Here is a 22,869-nt window from a genome sequence, read left to right on the forward strand (position 1 = left end):
GAGCGGAACGAAGGGCACAACGACGGGACGGACGCACTTTATCGAGCACGAACGAGAGAGGGAGAGAGGCGTGAGATAGATGAGGAGTAAAGACGGAGAGGACGAGTCTAGGGCAAATGAAGGATAGAGAGCGAGGAAAATCCGCGCGCGAGGCGCACGCGATGTACGAGCGAAGCAAGAAAACTAGGAGGAAGAGAGAAACAGAGAGAGGGGAAGACAAAGCGAGAGCGAGAGTGGAAGCTCGAGGAAGACGTGGTTACGTCTTTTTCGACGAGTGCGACGAGAACGGAAAACGTCGGACGTATCCGTTCACGCGCGTTCCGAGGGAAGGGGGCAGGCAGGGTGTAGTAGTAGTAGTTGTTGGGCAGGGTGTGTAGGGAACGATCACACCACCCCGGAGAACCCGACGGAAGAGAAGCGGAGAAGGGAAGGACACGGCGATGTCGGAAGGCAGTAGGCAGTGGGGAAGAGTGGGACCGATGAAGAGGCGAACGAAGAAGAAGAGGAGAGTAGGAGGAGGAGAAAAAGGAGGAAGAAAGGGTACCGCGCCGCCGGGATGGTGGGGCGGAGAAAGAGAAGGGGGTTAGACGGGGTGAATTGCCGGCGACAAGGTCACCGTCTATACCTCGCTGGAACCGCCGATACGTGCCTTCGGCGTTATACCCGCATGGTACTCTAGCTGCGCCATTTCTTTCTCTCTCTCCCCTTCGACTGTCCTCCCCCTTCCGCGCCCACTTCTCCGTGCAGCGCGAGTTACGTATATGCACGTGCATACAGCCACGATGCGCGCGTGCACACACGCGCGCATACGAGCCATACGAGGCCCATGCGTGAGCTAGCATAATAGGAATAAAGAAAGTGACGCTCATCACGTAGGCGAGTCGGACACGTCGGTCAGAATTTCGAGGCTGAAGAATGAACGAGTACGATCGAAAGAGGAAGCGGCCTCCAAGTATATCGACGGTCTAATTATTTTGACTTGATAACGCGTCACGTTCGTCTCGTTTCATTTTGTCGCTTCCGGCAGTGTATGTAAAAAGTATCATTAAATTCGATTAAGAGATGATTTATAATTATCACCAACGTAGGATTTAACGACTACTTTCAAGAGCATCTAAATACGTTCGAAAAAAATTAATAAGCTCTTATTTTATATTTAGGTGTACTTGCACATCTATCTCTCGGCTCTTAAATAACGTTAGTTGTTCTATCTACGAGACCACTGAGTGCAACGCTACGTCCGCCTTCGTCGGCGCTGTTCTGTCTACGATTATAGTATTTGACGTTTAAATTCTGTTTACTCAGCGCCAGTTTCGGAGAACGTTGTCGGTGCGCCGCGTAGAGAAACCGCCGCGCCGGTCGAAATTGAAAGTCGAAAGCGCGAGGAAATTTATTTCGGGCTTGCGCGCTTCCTCCTCCGCCACCGAAAGCCGCGTTTAAATGTCCGAAGGATTCTATTTTCAGCGGCAGGAAACACATGCGAGATATGGACGCGGAGTGTCAACTTGCGTATCAAAACGTGGTAATCGCTCGTCTAAATTTTCTTATCGGCCTCAGCGATAAAAAGAAATCGAGAATCTCGACAGCATAACGGGGGGGTCGAATCGACAACCTGATGAGAATTCAACTGGAAAAACTGTATGACGTGAATACATCGTTCACGTTGAAATTAATTTTCCTCGGTAAATTGTTTATTTTAACAGTCGCAGGATGTGTGATGGTTCATAAATCGATGCAATAAAGTGGCACATAAATATACGTATTTATGTAATCAACGAAGTAATTATACAACAGTAATATAAACGTGACGTGGCCGTAGCCTCTCAGTACGATAACGTTAATAGTTATTATTAAAATAAATAATCATAAATCTCTCTAATAACTTTATCGCCTACTAACCACATTATTGCGGTATCACATTTATTTTGAGTGATTATTTCCAATCGATTTCATACCGAGGAAGAGTAAAGAGACTTGTTGTAGGTTCTCAGAACCGTACAAATTCAGAATGTATCCTTCGCCTAAAAAAATATTTAAATACGTGGCAGAGATACAACCGCACAGCGTCGCATTAATTTTGTTGTGATTAGTCCGGTATAATAAAGTAAAGTGATGAAGAAACTTCGGCGACGAAATTTCCAAATGTCTTGTCTTTCGGGAATTCCTGCGACATTTAGGCTAGCGTGGCCTCGTCTGGTCCTTGCACCCAGATCTTCGATTATCGTCATCGTTCGCGCGATGACGTCGATAAAATTTCGAAAATATCCGCGGCACCGCGAGCCAAGTCGCGGCACGCGATCCGACGTGCTCCAATAGCTGTCGACAAATGGAGGGAAACCTTGAAGGAGGCATTTACTCGGCTTACGAACGTGCCCTCTCCCACTTCCTCTCACGACACTATCCTTCGTTCGCCGCGATTATCTCTATCGCCGTTGAACTGAATCTATCGAACGTCGCCGCGTATCTACCCCCCCCCCCTCCAAGAATAATTCCGCGCGAAAACGAGGCTCTTATTTACGCGAATTTTGCACTCTGCATAATCGCCAATATCTTCGTCGAACGTAATGTAAACTTTTAAACAATCAAATCTCGCTAAATATATCCGAGGTATATCGTCGTAAATTCGATGACGTTCGGCGTTTGAGCCGCACGCGGATCGTCGATTTACGGGCTTAAGTTACAAGCCGTATCGTCTTCTCGTGTGTGCCTCAAACGAGCGAACGCGACGGATTAAACGTATTGCGGGCAGATTCGGAGGGTACGGTTTCTCCCGGCGCCTCTTTCCTTTTTGGAAAGAAGGAAATAAGTGCGTCTCGTTACGCGGCTCGGGATTGATCGTAAACAAAAGCTGCGCACGGAGGGCCGCGCGCTAAATGCGTCGCCCGAGCGGTTGAGAACCGTCTGGTGCAACAGCGCTATGCATTTTTGCCGGCGGCAGCGACGACGACGACGGCGGCGGCGGCGGCGGTGGCGGCAGCGACAGCAGCGGCACTGCGTGTGTGCATATATGCACACGCACACACCACGCACACGTGGACGCGGACGCGGACGCGGACGCGGACGCGGCGGGCACGGCAAGTGCGCGCACACAGAGGAGCGCGCTCTGATAATATGTACACTGCAAATATACAATACTACAATCACGTCGGTGCAGGGGCAGAGACCCAGGAAGGACGCGCTTCTCTGTCAGCCAGAAGCCTGCCAGCCTATGCGCGCCTATCTGTAAAGCCGAGCGCGCGTTCCCGTCCTCCTTCTTTCCTCCTCCCGTCTACAGGGTGATCCGAAAGACAGCGCGCGCGCGCGGAAGACGCCACGCACGCGAATTTTATCCTTTACGGTTCTTTGCACGTGCGAATCAACGGATTCCTTTTCTTTTTCTTCTTCTTACTTCTGTCATGATTTTCACGCAAATTCGACGTTCAGGCAGTCTCGATGTTCCAATTAGGCTCCTCTCCTGACTCGCAACGCGATCCGGAAGAGAGGATGAGGATAAAACGAGATTTTTACTTCACATCTCTCGTGCACGCATATTGATGATGACTTAGCAATTGTTTCACAGATAAACATGGTATTCTAATTAAAATTTCTGCTTCGTGTACTGGATGATCCTAAAAACGATGCGCGAATGATGCAGCCTTGAATTAAGTCTCTTAATGGGGTTTTTGTAAATAATAGACTCCTGAGTAAACACAACGTTCTAATTAAAATTTTCCTCCTACAAGGTTATCTTCCATATATTTTGTTCGCGTTTATATTAATAAATTCTTACTAGGTAAGTGTTTTTAGTAAGTTCAATGTCTTAATTAAAAGTTTTTCTTCATCTATGAGACCTCTCAAGCAAAAAATGCAATCCAAAATTATTTAGTAAAGTCAGCATACAATAATCTATTGTTTTATTGATCGCTTGTATGGTAAAAAATTGTATCTGTTTGTTTTTTAAATTTGCATAGCGAGATTTATCTTGAACGTCAACGCAATATTAATCGATATAGTAAATAAATGTAATAGATGTCCGCATATAAATTTCACTTCGCGCGGTGCAGGAATGATTTTTGCAAATGGCAGTCGGTTCGCAATTTACACGTGGGGGCACAAATGCAAAGCGAATTCACGTCGAACTATTTAATTCCGTAACCTTCCTGGCTCGTGGTATCGTAACGAATTCCACACGGAGGTTTAACTTCCTCATGAATATTCAACGGACGCTAGCGGCGCTATTTAAAGGAACTTTGCACTCATTATTGGATCGCGCGATATTAGCGCGGATTGTAGCATCGCGCAAAATTTCGCTAAAGAGAATCTCCGAGCGAAGAGTCGCGAACTCTAAATATTGGCCAAGTTAAGAATCTGAAACGAAGTTAGCGAATATAAAGAGACCACAATGAGGGCTAGCGAGTCCGACGAGAAAATCAAGATTTCTTTTATATACTTCTGAACGGCACATTTATGTTTACAGTGCTGCTTACAAAACAGTAATTATGATCATAAATCAGAGAAATATATCAAGAATATATTTAAAAAAAGTTAAACCGTACACAAAAGATTATGAATGTAATTAATGAACAATAACACAATCTGTCTTACAAGATGGGTTATCGAGTTCAGACTCAAGTGTAACACCGCGGTATCGGTTTGGTCAGGAAAAAAAAGGAAAGAAAACGAGAACTCATATTCGCGAATCGAAGCTCGCCCGCCACGAAATCGACGTAGCATTTATAACGACCCGCTATTTTCTGCCTCGCATGCAATTTGCGAAACGTGCCGTGGCCTACAATAAAAAATCCGATACCGCTCCGTACTTCCGGAGTCCGCGGACGCGATTAATCAGCAAGTCACGAGAATGTCACGTGTTGACGGTGTGAATGCACGGACTTTCGATTTTCATGCTAAAACGATCGGCCTGCTTGACTCGACAATTTCTACGTGAACCAAGTATGTCGATGTTACAGAAAAAAAGAGGAAGATTATGTCGCAGACACATCTCGGAGTTAATGTTATTATCACGATTAAATTTGTAAGAAAACTTAAAAAATACCGTAATGTTGGAACTTGATTGCGGATCGTTACCGATTATCCCGGATGATTCCCATTGAAACGCATCATCCGCAAGAAATTTCTCGCAGCGCGCTTTTCCTTCGATGAATCGAATGAACAATCGCGGAAATCGATGCCCGGCGTACCGACACGGTTCTATTGTTTCATAGCGTGCGCGCGTTTCGCCTGAGCAATCGTCATTTCGCGCGAGCATTTCCGAGAGGAAAGCCGGATTGTCGTCCTCGGGTAGGAAGTAGACCGCCGCGCCGCGCCCCTTCCCAGTCGACCTAGACCTACACCTAGACCTAGACTCAGCCGCCGGCGCGTCTCGTTTCTCGCTCGCACTTTTCCTCTTCTGGCATGGTGAAACCGTGCACCTGTTTCGGGAAACGGATTCACCACTTTCACGTCCGAGCGAGCAGATGTGATACATTCGTGCATTTGATTCGAAAGAGAAACTGCAAGTAATTAGTTTGCAAAATAGTACAATTTTGTTGTCAAAAAACTGTCAAAAGATTCAAAGAAATTGTTAAATATACGTTTTTTCATTTTACGTAAAATAGTGAAATTTTAATACAGAGTGATAAATGAGCACGAAATTTTCCTTCTCTGTTGTTATGCTCGAGATGGTCACGAATTAATTAACAATCAAGCGATTAGAAAAGTCGATTAGAATTGAGTGTTTTGTGTATACTGATAGCGTTCGATGAAGGAAGTTTGTTATCTTCGATCAGGAAGTGGGCTCTATATCGTCTCTATCGTACGAAGCGCAACACGTACGCCAGAGCAGGCCGCGCCTAGTCGACCTAGACCTAGACCCCGGTCTAGCCTTAGAATCCACTCTGCATCACCCGGTTCGTTCCTTTATTTTTACTCGCCGCGGCCTCGCGAGCGCGTATTACGTAAAGGCTGTGGCGCTCGACCCTTCCACGGCGCCTTTAACGCGTTCTCATACAGCTTCATGAAATTCTTCCCTCTTCGTTCCTTCCTGCTAATAATTTTCCTTAATTAAAAAAAAAATGTTCTCGCGCATTTACTTCTCGAGATAAAAAGAGTTGAGTCACGAACGTTGCGAACTCGAACCGCTATGGAATCATCATCATCGATTCGGTATAAAGAACTTAAAGAAACATTATACATAATTTACAACTTTTACTCCTTATGCCTTATTTCTCGTTCATTTTTTTTACCGCGAGAATTACGTAACATTATCTCTCAAATAAAAAAAAGAAAAAAAGAACAGAAAAATTATATGATGTAAAACGGTGATGATATCGATAAGAATCTCCGTTTTCTTGAAGAAATTTGACGCGTCAGTAGAAGCGCTGAAGTACGAAAACACTGAAGATAGAATGAAGAACGCTCTCGTTAATAACATACACATCGGTACACACATATTGACCAAGAGCACTTTGAACTCATCGCGTCGAGTCGCAGACTCACTCCTGTCGCTTAAAGACACTTGTTTTCAGATATCGAAGTCGCAAAAATAATCGATCTCATTCGTGGTAACGGCGATCTGCTTTTCCTGATATTATCTTTATTATCGGCCATCGATCGCTCGTACCAAACAAGATTTCAATCGCGAAAGTAAACCGCAGCAGAAAAATACTTCGGCGTAAGCTAGCCCATCTTACGGCGACTGATAACCAACAGCTGTATAAATGATTATTCTCCCTTTCTCTCTTTTGATTTACATTGAACAATTGTGAAAAGATTATTTCCGTCCGATAATTTACGACGAGGAATATAACGTGTAAGACAAATCCAATATTTTCTTGAAATTTCATTACTTCCCTCAGAAGTGTTAGCGGAGATAAACTTAATCCTATCGTACGATTGCATATCAAACATGCTAAACGCGTCACGTGAATCTTTATGCGATATTAATATCTGATATAATACGCTTTTCTAAACGTAAACATCGCAATACGGAAGATAATTTCGCGCAGATTACGTAAATCATGTTATTAAATCACCGCCTGATAAGCGGGCGCGTAAATAGGAAGATAGATTTGTATTTAGCGTATCAGTATTATCGCGAATTTTTGATAACTCTTTAGATATTACGGTTAGCAATTATTGAAAAGTATCAGCGTGATGGATTATGCGTATTTTAAACAGAGATTATATCAAACATTTTGAGATCATATTATTTATACTGACCGATCAAAACACAAATATATCAATAAAATAAATTCTCTTTCAAATATTTTAATACTTCAACGAATTATTTCGGGAGAGAGAAAAAAGAGAGAAAGAGAGACGTCATAAACTTGATATTCTGATAATTACCTTGCATTAATTAATTATGCAAGATATTGACATATCTGTATAATGTATCCATTCGACAGTGCTTTTTACGCGATTTTTTCTACGACGGCCAAAAGCTGCACGCGGAAACTTTTTTTACGACCTCTTTGCCCGGCTCTTTCGTAAGCGGCTGTTATTCGTCAGCGAATATTCTATTTTTTCCGCCGATTTCCCGCGGCAAAAAAACCGCTTTTTTCCTGCCCCCTCCAAAAACTGTCTCCCTTCTCCGCATCTCGCGCGTTCGAAATTACGCCGGCGCGCGTCTGACGATCTTTTAAAAATATCTCAGGAGTACTTGATCTAGGGCAACCAGGACATTCCTGATCCCTCGATGGCACGGTTCCCAAATACGCTCATTTTCGTGCACTTTCTCGCGCGGATCCGGTCACGAAAAAGTCACGTTCGTAGTCGAGTCAAATTTCCTCATGTTTTTTTTAAATATTATTTTTCAATACTAATTAGCATGAACTGCTTTTTGCGATTGTGTATTTAATACGAACGGTTACAAAACTGCGGAATATACGACGGATTAAAGTAATCTCGTGTATCTGGACTTATATTTGTCTTTGTTTCCAAAAAAGGCTAAAATATTTTGACGGCATCTGCTTCTCGGTAGTCGAGATAATAATGTATTCGCAGGTTACTTTGACGTCAAACGTTAAGTTCCAGAATTGTAATTGATATTCACATGAAAAAAGACGTATCCTTGACACAATACACGCACGAGAGAATGATACGAATCAGAAGAAAAAAAAAAAGAAACATCGTAAATCTCTCGCGAATGTGGCATTTTTACGTAATATGTATATTCTTTATCGTTTTTTCTAGTCACAGTAGAAACTTCATAATCGGGCGTTCTTTATTCGTACGTTAGCAGCTACATACACAAATTTATTCATCAAAAATTTAGAAAGACAAAAAAATTTGGAATAAATGCATTTTTTCGTAATGAGATTTAAGCAATGAGCAGGAGGAAGCAAGGCAAATTGGCGCGAAAAATAAAATCGTCTTTGAATTAAACGTTCTATCGCTATTCGGAACCTTGTAACACTTTCGCCTTGATGCGCCGTCAGCGTCAAAATTTGTGCCACGCCGGTTTGCCAACGCACCTCGCGCGCGTCACTTTCGTTCCCGGCATGCCTAAAGGGTCTTTCACACGTTCCCGAGGCGCTGATGGACGACGACGAATCGCGGCTCGATGATGATCCGGCCGAAAATAGCGGCGCGCTATTCTATTCTTTCCCCCGAGTCGCTATTCCGGTAGCGTACGTACACGGCGTCCGTGTAAGAGGTCTATAACGCGGTCGACCGCGGATAGGCAAACAGTCCACTCGATAAACACACCTCTGATTATTTTCTACCTCGTGCCTCGCGAACGACGCGTATCCCGTGTCTTCCACTTCGCGTCTATCGATCGGCCAGCCGAATAATTCGACTTCAACAAGCGCGCCAGACGATTTAACGGATCAATACCCGCGTATAAACGCGTCAACAATTGCGAGAAAGCGTCCTGTTTTCTCCTTGATAAACGCAAAGATCTCAAACTAATCGAAGAAAAGAAAGCTCGAAAACGGAAAGTGACTTCGCGTATACGACACCCTGTAGACGAAGTTATGTATGCGCGGTCACTCTTACCGCGAGTTGCGCAATGTTTGCGCGGTACAGTGATCTAGATAAAGGGGGGCCGATGGCCAATTGGCTCCGGCGAAATCGCGGAAAATCGCTCGATGCAGTTTTGGCAGCGCGCAAATTTTCGCGGATGTACTCGCAGTGCAGTGGCCGATATGCCAAAGAGATCTATTCGATGCGCTACAAAGTCTCGCATAAAACGAGAGAGAGAGCCTTCAGCCTAAATAGAATTTCATGAAACTACAGTTTATTGAACCGTAATATCTCTAGTTATATACTCATAAATATTCCACATTCCACCCCGAGAACAAAACGTATAAACTTTTGAAAGCATTTCTGCACAGATGCAACTCGATAACGATGAACAGTTAATTAAATATTAATGAATTCATCAGAAAAAGATGAATATACGTATTTCCTGAATTTTATTCGTAGCTTCTTCAAAAAAATTCGTCATTAAACTAAAAACCGACAATTTCTTCTCGATGAAAATTTTAGAGAAATGACCGTTAAAGCATGTATCTGTTAAAGTAACTGAGTTAACTCGAATGAAAAAAAAAGAACTTTATTAATGCATAGATCATAAAGTTAACAAGCGCACAAGAGACATTTTGTTTATCAGAGTTTAATTTTTTCAACGCTAAACAATTCCTCAGTTTCAGCTTAGGGGGGAAGACAATTGCTGGAATTCTTTAGATAATACCGCTTTATTGTTGTTACCTATGTCCGGATGCAATTTCTGTACACATCCGGTATCGAAACGCACGACCCTTAACAGGTTGAATTTTCTCCCGTCCGCAACCATCTCCGCCCCGCGCGGACCGTTGCGCCTACCGCAATGGGAACACGGCCGTGCCTTTCGGACCAGGGTAAGAGGAAGGGGGGGCCCCGGCGACGTTACCAAATCGCTATGGCGTAACATTTTGCTTATTCACGTTCGATTATACAATCTGGCACACTTTTACTCGGAGCGCGGCGCGGCGGCCCGTCGAGCGCGCCTCGGTATTATAACGCAGTGTCGTTACAGCATTTTTGTCCCTTACTTTCCAAATTCTATGCGGTCAGCAGCGTCCTCTTTTCTTAAAAAAAAGAAAAGAAAAGAAAAGAAAAAAAAAAGAAAAAATCATTTTCATGTATATATGTATTTATTCTCTTATAAATATTTAGTATTTTATCTAACAAGCTATTGTGTTGTTTTCTGGAGCACCTTGTGATTTCCATTTCAATTTATACATAATATTTCAATTGAGAAAGCAGAATAAGAGGCTAAATTTATTAGAAAAATAATGATACAAAGCTGCTACGTTTTCGCGGCATTCCTTGCGAAATTTTACGGGCTAACCGTGAAGTGTTATTATCGACAGTGTACGCGAGGAGGAAGCTTATTCCGAGCCCACGGAAATTTTCATTAAGACTCTGTCTATTAACGTATTTCGCGCGCTCGCAATTTACGGTCCGGTAAACGGCGATCATTCGTATTTTCGCGCAGGCACGAACGGCGCTTTAACACGCTTAAAGACACACGCGGCAATTTTTTCCCCCGACCAAAACGATCGGGCGCGTCGTAAAAAGGAGGTTAAAGCTAGTCTCGCGCGCTCGCTCGCGGGATATTTTCAATTAGGGAAAGTTCGATCTCATTGTCGGCGATGTCGCGGCGGGAATTCGCGGGGCCTGCGATCATAATAAAACGCAACGAGTGCGCTGGCTTCCGCTCGACGCGCGACGCCAGCCTATACCTGCGCGCGCCAGTCTTTCTTCTATTTTCTTTTCGCCGCGATAATTGATACTCCGCGCTCGCACGCGGAGAATTTCACCGCGATTGTACGTCGGAGCGCTTTCCACCACGAACCGCCGCGCCGCGCCGACTCGAGTCAAGAAATCAACCTTGGCGCTGATCCGAGAGCGCGCGGCTGATGTCTCCGCGGCGCGGGCGCCAGGTGCGCTCGTCGACGATGATCAGCTGCCGATTCCGCGTCGAACCGGCTTTAAACGGCAGAGAAAGAGGAAACTCCCGATGGTGCGCGAAATCGTAACCGAGACATCTCTTGGCTCGTCGATCGCGTCCCGATTAATTATATTTCGCCCGTATATTGGCCCAAAACTGACACGACTGACCCACATCGTCTCACTCCAATTAATTCCCGCGACATCTCGACGCGGACAAATTGGCCGCGCAAACGTACCGAAACCTGACGCCGACGAATCGGTAAAAACCTAATGCCACCGAGTGTCCGCAATCCGCAAAATGTTATTCCGCGGCGTCCTCAATTTTAGGATCGCTGACATGCTTAATCTTAGAGCGCAATCTCCTTCAAAACCTCATTACCTGGAGCTAAATTTTTATACTTGGAATTGAGTCTCGAGAATTACGCTTACTTTCAACATCGAAAAATTTGCTTTAATATTACGAAAACATGAGAAAGCAATTATACATGATTTTTGTACTTTGTCACGGATCACTAAAAATTATCGAATTTCAATAAATTCAAGAAATGTAAATGAATAAAAACCATGCTCCTTGGCTAATTCTGAATGAGCTTTACTTTGGTAAAACTTTAATTTGAAAAGTTTGAAAATAGTCGGTTAAGTACCAAGAGGATTTTTACGTTTCATCTAGGTGCGCGGAGGTTCGTGAAGAAAATATCTGTTTTTCAATGGAGATTGTAAGTATATCGAAGGAGAAAACTGCGTCTGTCAAGATGCGAGAGTGTATAGACGGAAATGCTTCGGCGGCAGGAAGCGAATCTGGGCCGTCGAATCGGAGAATGGCAAGTGGGTCACGAGAACGAGACGAGGCGCGCTGCGAAGGTGTCGACGTCGCTGTCGTCGACAGCGACAGCGACGAGGACGACGGCGCTCGTGCGATCGCTCTCTTCCACGTTCTCCGCGACGACAAGGCGAATCCTTTCACTTGGCATCTCGGCTACGCGGCGGAGGAAGTCCTCCTCTCGTCTTAGACGAACTAGACGCTTCCTGCCTTCGCACGCTCAACGAGAAACTCGGCCCGACTTCTTCTGTCCCGCGAGACAGCATAGGCTTTGAAATCGCGGATTTACGTTCTAATTCCTTTATCACTTTCTCGTGTCTACCAGTTGAAAACTATAGAATATTCGTGTTGGTCACATTAATTGTATGTTTTTAAGCAACAGTATAGCGTATGTGTAGCGTTTATTGATATCATTCGGTATACCGTACGATTATTATATACGATTATACGATGTGCGAAAGCTATATGAAGTTTCGCTTATTATTCCATTACAGCGAAAAGTGAAATAAAATTATCAGCAATTTAATATCTCCTCAATAGTTTGGTATGTACTATAAGAAAATTCGGCCACTTGTTTTAAAAATACAAAAGTAAAAATATTCAAAGAACTCTGGGCAAAATAAGCATAACGTCAATATCTATTCGTATCTTGTCGCGACAACTTTATTTCGAGTTGCAGCATTCCATGAAGTCACAGATGTAACAATAAAAATGTCATACATTTTCATCTCCCCCGTCTAACAACGTTTCGCAACTTGTTTTGTCATATTTAAACAAAGATATAAAATATTCTCTAATCATTAATTCAATGACATAATATATTCCGCAATATTTTCGAAAATAAATCTAACCTGTTCGTAACGTTTAAAAAAAGATCGAAAATGACTGACACGATACAGTGTCGCTAAATCGTAGAATCATAGAGGGCATTTTACGGTTGCGTGCGTGGTAACTCATCAAAAGCGAAAATATTCCACGTTTGGTTGGTCGACGGCGATCGAATCGATATCTACGAAGTCGAAATAAACTCTACGAGCTACCGTCGTTACGTCACGACGATCCAGTCTTCAGATGCCACCGCGAGATACCGAAATCACTGTTTCATCGAGTATTCATTCCCCTCCCCCGATATTCCCCGCACTTTCCCGTTTCTTCCTCTTTCCGACCGCCGCCGATCGATCGCGATGAGAACGGAGATACATCTACTATCGTCGAAATTGCCGATAAGTAAACGAGGTCAAAGAAAAGGCCCGCCTCATTGCAAGTCTAGCACGAAATCCTAGTCGTCGGATTGCTATCCAGTTCCTCTATACGTAAAGGGTAAAATTTCGAAATCTCAGCTACTCTCGATCGATTTCTTTTTCCTATAATTTTCACGTTTTCACAACGACGGAATTTTAATCGGTCACCCCGTCCGACACATCGACCGGGCATTATCCGTTATTACCCGTTATTGCCTATTGTTCAAAATTATCGAGGATTCTTGGGAAGAGTCTCGCAGCGAGGGGCTCGCTAATTCCGCCAATTACGTCGTTGTAATAAATTAGAGTTTGAGAACTTACGTGAGGATGGCTGACGGTAATGCAAGTGATGCTGGAGACCCTGCGCTTGATGATGGTGGTGGTGGTGAGGCGGCCCCATCGTCGGACCCATGGTGTGGTTGCTGTGCTGATGGTGCGGCGAGCTCCCCCGATGTGGGTGATACTGGGAGGGATGATGCTGATGAGGATGATAGGTGGGCGACAGGAAGCTTGCCGTCGACCCCGGATACACACCGGGGCTGTGGCATGCCGATCTGCCGAGCGCTGCTATCGAGCAATCAATAGAGGCGATCAATGAAAAAATATAATTCAAACATTTAAGTCCCTTTTTTTCGGAACTTTCAAAGTACCTAACTTTAAATTCGATCAAATCCTAATCCATCTTACTTTTAGAACGACCATTTTCTATCGTGCGAAACTATTTTGACGATAAATAATCTTTCTCTTAATTATTCAGTGTTCAATTCACAATTACATTTAAGTTTTCTGTATAGATATGTATATTGCTTAAAAATATTCTCGTATAAATGTGTCTCTTTAAAAAATAAAGACAGATTTCAAATTCTATGTATTTATAATCTTTGTATAACAGGTTGCTCCAAGAACAATCAAGATATGACGTTAAAATGATTTAGTAGGTACTATAAATATAAATATCATTTATATTTAACGTTTTTATATTTAACTTCGTTTATTACGGCCTTAATTTCCTCGAAGGATTATTACTCAACAAAATTGATTAGCACGAATTTAATAAATTTTGTTCTCTAATTACCATTACATTGTTTTCTTTATAACAAAACATTTATGAAGCAATAAACTTCTCGAATTTGTAAATTTTGCCGAAAGCGCAAATAAATAAAGAATCTCTCGCGTATAGACGTTCATTATTTGTTGAAAAAAATATTTTGTTTAAAATATAAAAATATATTTAATAATAAAAAATTGTTCTCACATACATGTTAAGCACGTCAATGAGCGTGCGTAAGAATAAAGATCGAGCTCACCCGACGACAGGTGGGAGTGATGAGACGCCAGACTTGGCTGGAGGGACGAATTAGGATTGAGCCTGGCTTTCAGTAAGAGATTCGCGTCCTCGTTGCCACCGGAGGACGTGCTGGACTCGACGTCACTGACTCCGCTGTCCGCTGGGCTCGCTGGCAGTGATCCGCTTCCTGCTTCCAGCCATGAAACAAAGGGAGGAGACGCGTCCTCTGTGATAAATAGTCAACGGAGTTTACGGCCGGCGATAAGACGCGACACCGTCAATTAATCTCGCGCGATTCCGTTTCGCGCGGAACAGCGCGATAAATAAAATAGAGGGCACTCGAGAGGATTGTACGGAGAAAGAATTGCATCAGCCTCCGCGAACATTATTATTTCGTCGGAAAAGGCGCTACGCGCCAAGGAGAATAATTTTGCGAAAAGTTACGAGAGAGAGAGAGAGCTGAAAGTTACGTTCGCAATGTGAATAATATGTCTTTTGCGTATATTCTATTTCTAAACAAATAAGAATTATTGAAACGAGTAGCTGCGGAAACTTTGTCTTTTGCCATTTTTATGTAAAACTCGTTTCTTTAAGCAATTATCTTTTCATTATCTATTTCTATTTTAGCAAGGTAAAATTATAAATAAAATCACACGACGGATGGTTAATTTCACTTTCGCGACGCTTTCTAAGCCAATATGTCACGCGGTCATTATGCCTTGTATATTAAAATTATTCTAAATTTCCTGGTGTATTATTCAAAGTTTTACTTTTAATCTCTCTTTCGAAAAGCTATCTCTTTTAAAAAAGAGCATAGTTTGCCACGGAAATTTCGATACAAATCCTTGCTTCTGACGTCACCGGTATATATACATAGCTGAAGCGACCACCGTGTCGGTTTAAACACTCAATGAATACAAAGTGTATACGTCGCAATTATCGAATAGCCGCTTCAACATATTACGCGGTCGTGATAAATTAGCGATTCACTGGCTCTTTGCCGGACCCTAAATTAAAGCCACGTACACGTCGCTTTCGTCCGCCGCTTTAAACAAATTAGATGTCCCATCGAGGTGGTCCAGCGGCTCTCGTTCTCCCGCTCGTACGGCTTTATCGAGCGTCGCCGAGCCGTGCCACGCCGAACGTGTTTTCGCGCGCGCCGTCAATTAAAGGCATCTTTATGCAACGGGCGAAGGTCATCCGGTCATTGGGTATGCATATCGCTCGCTCTTCCCACGGTACCTCTTTCTCTCTCTCTCTTTCTCTCGCTCGTTCTCCCTCGCGCGACGCGGTTAACCGTCTCAAACGAGTCCCAAAGGGTTCTGCACGGAGTCATTGCTCCGTTTCTCTCCTGTCCTCTCTCCCTCTTTCTTTTTATCGTCGTCGTCATCGTCATCATCACCGTCGTCCTCATCGTCGTGTTGCGCAAGGCGATCGTGCAAGACTGGCGCAAGCCGATAGCCGCGAATCCCGCCGATCGACCGGCGCTGCTTTATGCAACGATCGGAGTCGTGTATATTTTAAGAACCGTCTTACGCCCGAATTCTTACCGAATATGCAATGGTCGGCTCGTTACCGGTGCGAGCAATTTTTACCGTTGCGTAACGCAACTTTGTGAAATCGACATTGATCCACTAATTGTAACTTACGAATTACGAACGCGGAAATTTGGCTTACATCGTTATTACGCGGCTCCCGCGATCATATTACGATCATTCTTGAGAAATCGCGCCAAGAGTTTTCTTTTTCCCTTTCTCTCGTTAACTGCTGTCGCGTTTGATTATTGTTCTGTTCTTCGGTCAATTAGCGCAGTAGTAGCACTATGATGCAATTACTCGACAAAACGTCCAAGTGATCAAATTATAGTTGTCACTTCGGTAACGAACAATGTACAAGAGCTATCATATCGCGATCCAATTAACGGAAATTGATGTCTTATTTTACCCGACAAATGTCAATCTCGTTGTTTGTAGATATGATATCTTGACATTTCACAATACAATAAAACTATGAAATTTTTAGACATATTATGTATTTCAGGATGGAAGCTTACATATGACTGAATTATAAGAGTCAAATAAAAAAAAAACAGAAATGTGATTTTGACGTAAGTATGTCTCCTTCGTAATTACAAGTTCATTTTTAAAAATAACTCATTCTAATTTGAGAAACAATATCGATATTGCGATTAAATTCTGCACAATAGAGAAATGTCAAAGAACTTTCTAAACTTTTCTACTGTACTTATTTTATTCTCTTCCGCTCTATATTATATTTTGATACTTTATTTTAATATTATATTTCTTAATATTTCTCATTAACATTATTTTATTATCATGCGTGTATATAAATATACATATCAAATTCCTATTGACATCGAGTATCTATTTTCTTTCCTATTTTATTTATATCTGGTTTTATTTCTTTGTTACGCGTACGGATATTAAATTCCACTAAAAGTTTATCAAATCCATTTTTAGAGATTCTTTCATTTTTCTTTTCAATCTTATCCTTTATATTTCATTGCCCCCCTATTATGCTAAATTATATTATAAAATTCTTAAAAAATCCATCGAAATTTTTCAATGTCGCTGCAACGCTGGCTAATCTATCGCCAAAAAACGATTATAGACGATAACATCTGGACAATTAAATCTCATCGGTATTTTTATAGGGCCTCGTTGATATGCCTTACCTGGCGTACTCGTCGTGGCGATGGCGGCAGTGGTGTAAGGCGGTTGGCCCATCTGTGCGTGGCCGCCCAAGTGTCGACCGTATCCATTCTGCAGCCCCAGGCCATGCTGCTGGGGATGCTGGGAGAGGATACCGTGGAGCAGACGAGTCCCCGTGCTACTGGTGGTCGTCGCGCTAGTAGATCCCGGCTCCACTTTTACGCTCGCGAGGCCCAGCTGTTCTTTCTCGCTCGGGTCGTGCGGCTGAACTTCCCTGGTGTCCACTGTAACAAAGATAACGAGATACATCGTTTAGATAAGTAGATATTAATCTTGTTTAGCTTCACATTACGCCAATACATTGGACAGAAATGACCAATGGGTAAACGATAGAATTTTAAAGTCGAAGATTGTAATGAAGTAGATGAGAGTAAGTGGCGAATCAATTTTTCTGTTAATTCATGTCAAGTAATAAATATAGGGGAACGGAATTGTCTTTTTTTTGCAAATATTAGGAAAGAAGTTTAAACGTGTAAGTTTATCTTTCTCGAATTTACACTGAAGTTGCAAATAAACTTATTCAACAAAACCTTTATCTTTACTCTTTACGTTTTCGATTTGTCCACTCATCTCAGTTTACTCTGTCTACAAAATATGAAATCGTGTTACAAAATCTAGAAATTCCAGAGGATAATCGACGCTCACTATTGAAATGTCAATAGATGTTAATCTCATAAATATCAAAAGTAAAACTAACGATGAGTTGTCACTTCAGAAATTAAAGTACAGTATAATTTTTATTCACCGTGCCACTAAAATATTCGGACAAGCGCAAGTCGCGCAGACTCTTACAACGTAAAGAACCGATTTCTCATTAATTTAAAAATGACGCTCCGAGATAAGTCGCTTATCGTGATTCGTAATTGCACCGCGGCGTTGCTCGATCCGGATTAATTGGATCTAGTTTGTTCGTCGGGAGATAAACGTATCTTCTCGTCCGTTGATATAATTAAGCGCCAGTCATAGGCGGATAAACATTCTCACGACGAGAGGAACGACAGAAGGAGAAGGGAAAAAAGCCGCGGCACGGGAGGCGTTCTCGAGGAACTCGCGCTGGCTGCCGAGAGGAAGTGAAAGCCGGCGTCTCTCCTTGACCCACTGTAATGTTTCTACCTTCCTTTCAGGCGATGCCGAGCCGCGGCAGCTTCATTAAGCAATTTCTCGCGGCAGCGGGCCCGAAAAATCCGCCGTGGAAAATGGCGATCGACGAACGACTTGATTCAAGCCGCGATTTGATCGAGACGCGAATTCCCTCGATTTCTCGAGAGCCGCGGAGAGAATGCAAACATCCTTCGTCTCCTCGCTTTCGGAAGATCGGCGAGAATTGGGCAACATTGCGGGTCTGCCATTGGGCACGTGTCTCAGGAGTCTTTCGGAGTTATGGATGAATACGATGGAGAAATATTAGAGAGATATTTGATGTCCACATAAATTTGACCAATTCAAATAAACCCGTTTTGTTTAACCGATATTTATGAGAAGCATCGAATCCTCTAACATCGCTTCCACACCGTTGTGACTAAATATTCGGGTAAGTTTATCAGTCATCATAAATTTTATTAACGGTCTCTAATAATTCTGCGACCTACCGTAACTTTTCATTTTCATTATACTGTTGGTCATATAACGCTAATAGCAGGTAACGTTGCCCGTTAAAATCAAGCCCGGATGCCCGGATGAAGTTTGCAAAGTAAAAACTCTCAGTTTTTTGGAAATATTTGTCAGAATAGATTCCTGTAATGATATAATACGCGAATCGGAGAGAGAGAAAGAGAGAGATTGCTTGGAGATCGATGAAATCGTATAAATGCCAACACTTAATGCGCAGCAGTACAGTTGATTACAGGCCGGCATTTCCATGAATAATTTTCGCCTCCGCTATAGAAATTGCGTATCTCCGTGGCTTCGTAAGAGCCGCAACATCGTAATAACCACGGATGCGTTACTCGCTGCGAAAACAAAGAATGCAACGTTCTCGCGGAAACCCTTCCATCGTCGCTATACAGTATTCACAATAGGAAAAATAATTGTTATAGTGTAACTATTATAAAAAATAATGACTGTCGATCTTATCACTTAAACATTGCATTTGTCCAATTACTATAATCTTAGATAAGACGAGAGTTCCAGATAAGACAAAAATTAATGTTGTATTAAAACGCATGGCGCGTTTACACACACGAAAATCAGACGCATACGACCACGGTTGCGGCGCGAATCGATTATTGACGTCACTGCGGGATGCCGATTCGTGAATCGACTCGGTAATCACACGATCGCGCAGATCGAAAAATCATAGTTAAATTTAGTGCCATATACTAAACGCCAAATTAATCAGGGATTATGTCCCCTGATGTACGTAAATTTATCGTTATTAAATTACATCACGATCCGTTCACAAATCTTTTTTTTTTTTTGCAATAAAACGGCCATTGCGAAGATTAATACTAAACGCGAGTCGCATTCTTTTCAATCGAAGAGTGTAATATTTATTTTTAGAGATCCGCCACACGAACAAATAGGATGCGCGCGTCTTCCAAACATTTCAAGGCTCCCGGAAGTAAACGATGCTCCGGCATTGTTCAAAACTACCGTAGCGCTAGTCCCGCGCACCTCTGCAGGCGCATCTAGACCCGATGCGCGACCCAGGTGTGTCGTTTCGCATTTTTATCACACATAATCCATTATGAAGATTTAATCGACCCCTGAGATTTAATAATCGTGTGTCTTCATTACTCGCCGCCGTCTATTTCGGGAAAACGAGGATGGGATAAACACGGTTGCAGATTGAAAACATTTGTCTATTATCGTGTCAAAATTAGCCATTATTTCTCTTTAACATTAGATTTAATCGTCGTATCTCTTAAAACCAGAAAAGTCATTTTGTTTAGCGGACCTTGTGTCAAAAATGTCGCCCCTTTTCTTCAATCTTCAGCGTCTCGACAGATCGGCAGATCGAGCGAGATAAATCGAAATGTTTGCGACGCAATCGCGAGCGGGAGATAAATCTCGCTCGCCCACCGGAAACTCGCAAGGGTGATGCGACCTTGCTCAGCCTTGACTCGCCCTCGAATGCCGCGAAGGTAGGATGGGTGTCTAGCCGCATCGACCGCGCGCGCGTTTTGAGCCGGCACGAGGCACGAGTTTTCGCAGCGTTTTCACCTTCTGCGCGGCGCTTCCTGCCCGTTTCTCCCGTGCCAGAAGCCGACTTCCGGTGTATCGACATGTCGGCAAGGTTTCACCGTAATCACCATTACCACGTCCTGGTTTTCATGGTTTCTAAAAGCCCGAGAGACTAGTTTCGCTCGCCCGCCAAGTATCGGTTCCGATCTGATCGTTAAATTATATGAATCGCGCGCAGCTTTAATCACCATAACGAGACCATCAAAATTAAGCATGAGATTATCATTTAAGCGAAAGAAGAAAGTGTTCTTAGAAAAAATCTAACGCACATCAATTTAAATATATGTAATATAAACGTAACTTTTTAAGTATATATATGTCAAAAACAATTGTTTATCGTTTATAAACCATCATATTATTTTAAAAATAAAATTATTAGTTTATTTATACGTATTTCACATTTTATATTTTTATAATATAGATATTGCATACAATTTTTACTATTCTATAAGTATGTGAAATATTATTTCGCCAACATTCTTTAAAGATCAATCGAGAAAAAGGAGCATCGAGCCGTAAGAAGGTGTTGGTGTTAAAATATTATATATTTAAGTAAATTAAGGAAATTAGCAATTTCCTCACACCGATAAAATTTTTAAAAGGCCATATCGAATAGCAACGAAACGGGTTTACGTCGAGCTCGCACACGCATTATAAGTGTGTATGTACGTTTCTCGAGTGTGTGCATACGCACGTGTACGCGCGCGCGCGAGCAGTACGTAAGGTCAGCGTTTGGCCGGGCCACGCAACTTTCTCGCACACGCACACGCATATACGCGCGCGTCCCGATGCGGCGTGGTCGGCATTGCGTAACGGTAACGACTCTCTCTTTCTATGTGACATCACGTGCGTCCGACACGCGGCAGAAGAGACGGTTCTTTTACATGCGTGAGGCATGTAGGTACGTATGAACGCGTACTTACACACGCGCGCGAGCGAGAGGACACACGTCCAACGCGCGTCGCGTCGAAAAAGGAGGCAAGCCACGTTATCTCACGCGTCTCCGGGGACGCATTGAAATCCGGATTCGCCGGTCTTTCGCCATCGGCGATCACGCAAAAAGGCCCGAAGACAGCCCCCAGGTATTATGATCGATCTTCCTTCGAGCGTCACGCGATTATTATTGATCGACTGCCGACAGAAAACCCATGTGTTTCGGCTCACAATTGAGTGATGGTCTGTAGACGGATATGTTCGTATATGACGGATAATGTGTGAAGGATAATTGTACAATATTAAAAGCTACGTGTAAAACAAACTGTAAATAACATTGATAATATCTATTTCTTGCCGGAAGCAGTTATATCGTCAGTATTATCAGAGCGTAACCGTTATAGTTTCGCAATGCGTGCGGAACAATGGCCCAAAACGCAGCAGGTGCTTACGCATTTCATGCTCGCCCGTGGCGAAACGTTTTCTTTTGAAAGAAAATGAAACATACTAAGCGTAAAAGTTATAATCTTTTTTACATAGAATTTTAGAGAAAAGTAATATATCTTTTTCTCCATAAACCGTAAAAAATCGTAATCGGTCATTCGCGTCATACATCGACTTCTGTATCTTATTTCATTTATTTCGCTACGTGGTTATCTCTTAACTTAATACTGAAATGTTATTGAAACTTGCTTCTTGGAAAATACGGTTTTAATTCGACTCCAGATTATATAATAAAGCATTCAACATCATAAAATCATTACTCGTTGAAAATCGCCTTGTTATATATTTATTCGCATTGAATGTTGTCTTGTATTATTTAAATGTTATTTTTATGATCTTTTCTTACTTATTTCCCGTTTCTTATCGGATTTGTGGATATAATTATAGCATAGTAGAGTATCTCTATTCATCTCTTCTATCTCTTGTTAATAAATGAATTATTTCACAAAGCAATGATACGAAAGATTATTTCTCACCGATTACGCGTGCCTATGATTAAAGTGTGCATGTAAATGCATGTAGTGCAGATTGCGATTAAAGCGGGATCGATCATCTCGTGTTTCCGCGTGCTATCGTCGACGCGAGTTTAATCACACAATTATCGGGCGTCGGCATATGTCATTACGTAATTTAGCGATCGTTTATCGCTTTCTATTAATGAAGCAGCTTCTTCGTTCCCGCAAGATTCGTTTTAATCCTTTCCGTGCAAAGTTAAATTAATCATTCAACAGGAGTATACATAAGACAAATACTTTGATTTAAGAAACAAATTGACCTCGAAAATAATTAACGCAAAATCTAACTTTTTTATATATTATAGTTCTGTTATGCATTATTATTAAAAAGAAGAATTTTAGAGTTCAGATTTTGGACAATTAAATACTTATTTAAAGTTATTACTTTTTTCTGCTCAGAAATTTCACATTTTATTTATTTTTTAATTTAATTTTACCTTGAATTAATACACGGTTTATGATGTACATCTATTGGACGTAATGACGTGATGGGTTGCGCAGGAGAAAGAAATTTTGCGGTGAAGAAATCGATTGCGTGACTTCTGCGTACGTGTTTCGATAAACGCCAGATAAGGAAAATACGTAAATACGGTAAGTGATATTATAATGGCCGGAAAGAAGCGCGATCGTTTATTAAGCGCAAGAACAAAAGTGAGCCATTCCAATTAACGCGACAGCGCGCAATCGATATCGACGAATACAATCTGACACTAATCGAGATCGTTAAAGC

General features: G+C 42.4%; 1 protein-coding gene across 6 annotated transcripts in view; it reads right to left on the reverse strand.

Annotated features, from left to right (window-relative positions):
* The window catches only part of Eip74ef (Ecdysone-induced protein E74), a 182,553-nt gene that overhangs the window by 19,479 nt on the left and 140,205 nt on the right, over positions 1–22,869 (reverse strand). For 5 of the 6 annotated variants that reach the window (XM_071769991.1, XM_071769993.1, XM_071769989.1 and 2 more), the window contains 3 exons: positions 16,968–17,228; positions 14,292–14,459; positions 13,306–13,551 (listed from right to left, as the gene is read on the reverse strand). In XM_071769991.1, coding sequence (XP_071626092.1) covers positions 13,306–13,551; positions 14,292–14,459; positions 16,968–17,228 — 675 coding nt within the window. The remainder of the gene's footprint in view (positions 1–13,305; positions 13,552–14,291; positions 14,460–16,967; positions 17,229–22,869) is intronic. The other variant, XM_071769992.1, reaches the window with a different exon arrangement.

Source organism: Temnothorax longispinosus, chromosome 2 (genome assembly GCF_030848805.1).
Source record: "Temnothorax longispinosus isolate EJ_2023e chromosome 2, Tlon_JGU_v1, whole genome shotgun sequence".
Lineage (NCBI taxonomy): Eukaryota > Metazoa > Arthropoda > Insecta > Hymenoptera > Formicidae > Temnothorax > Temnothorax longispinosus.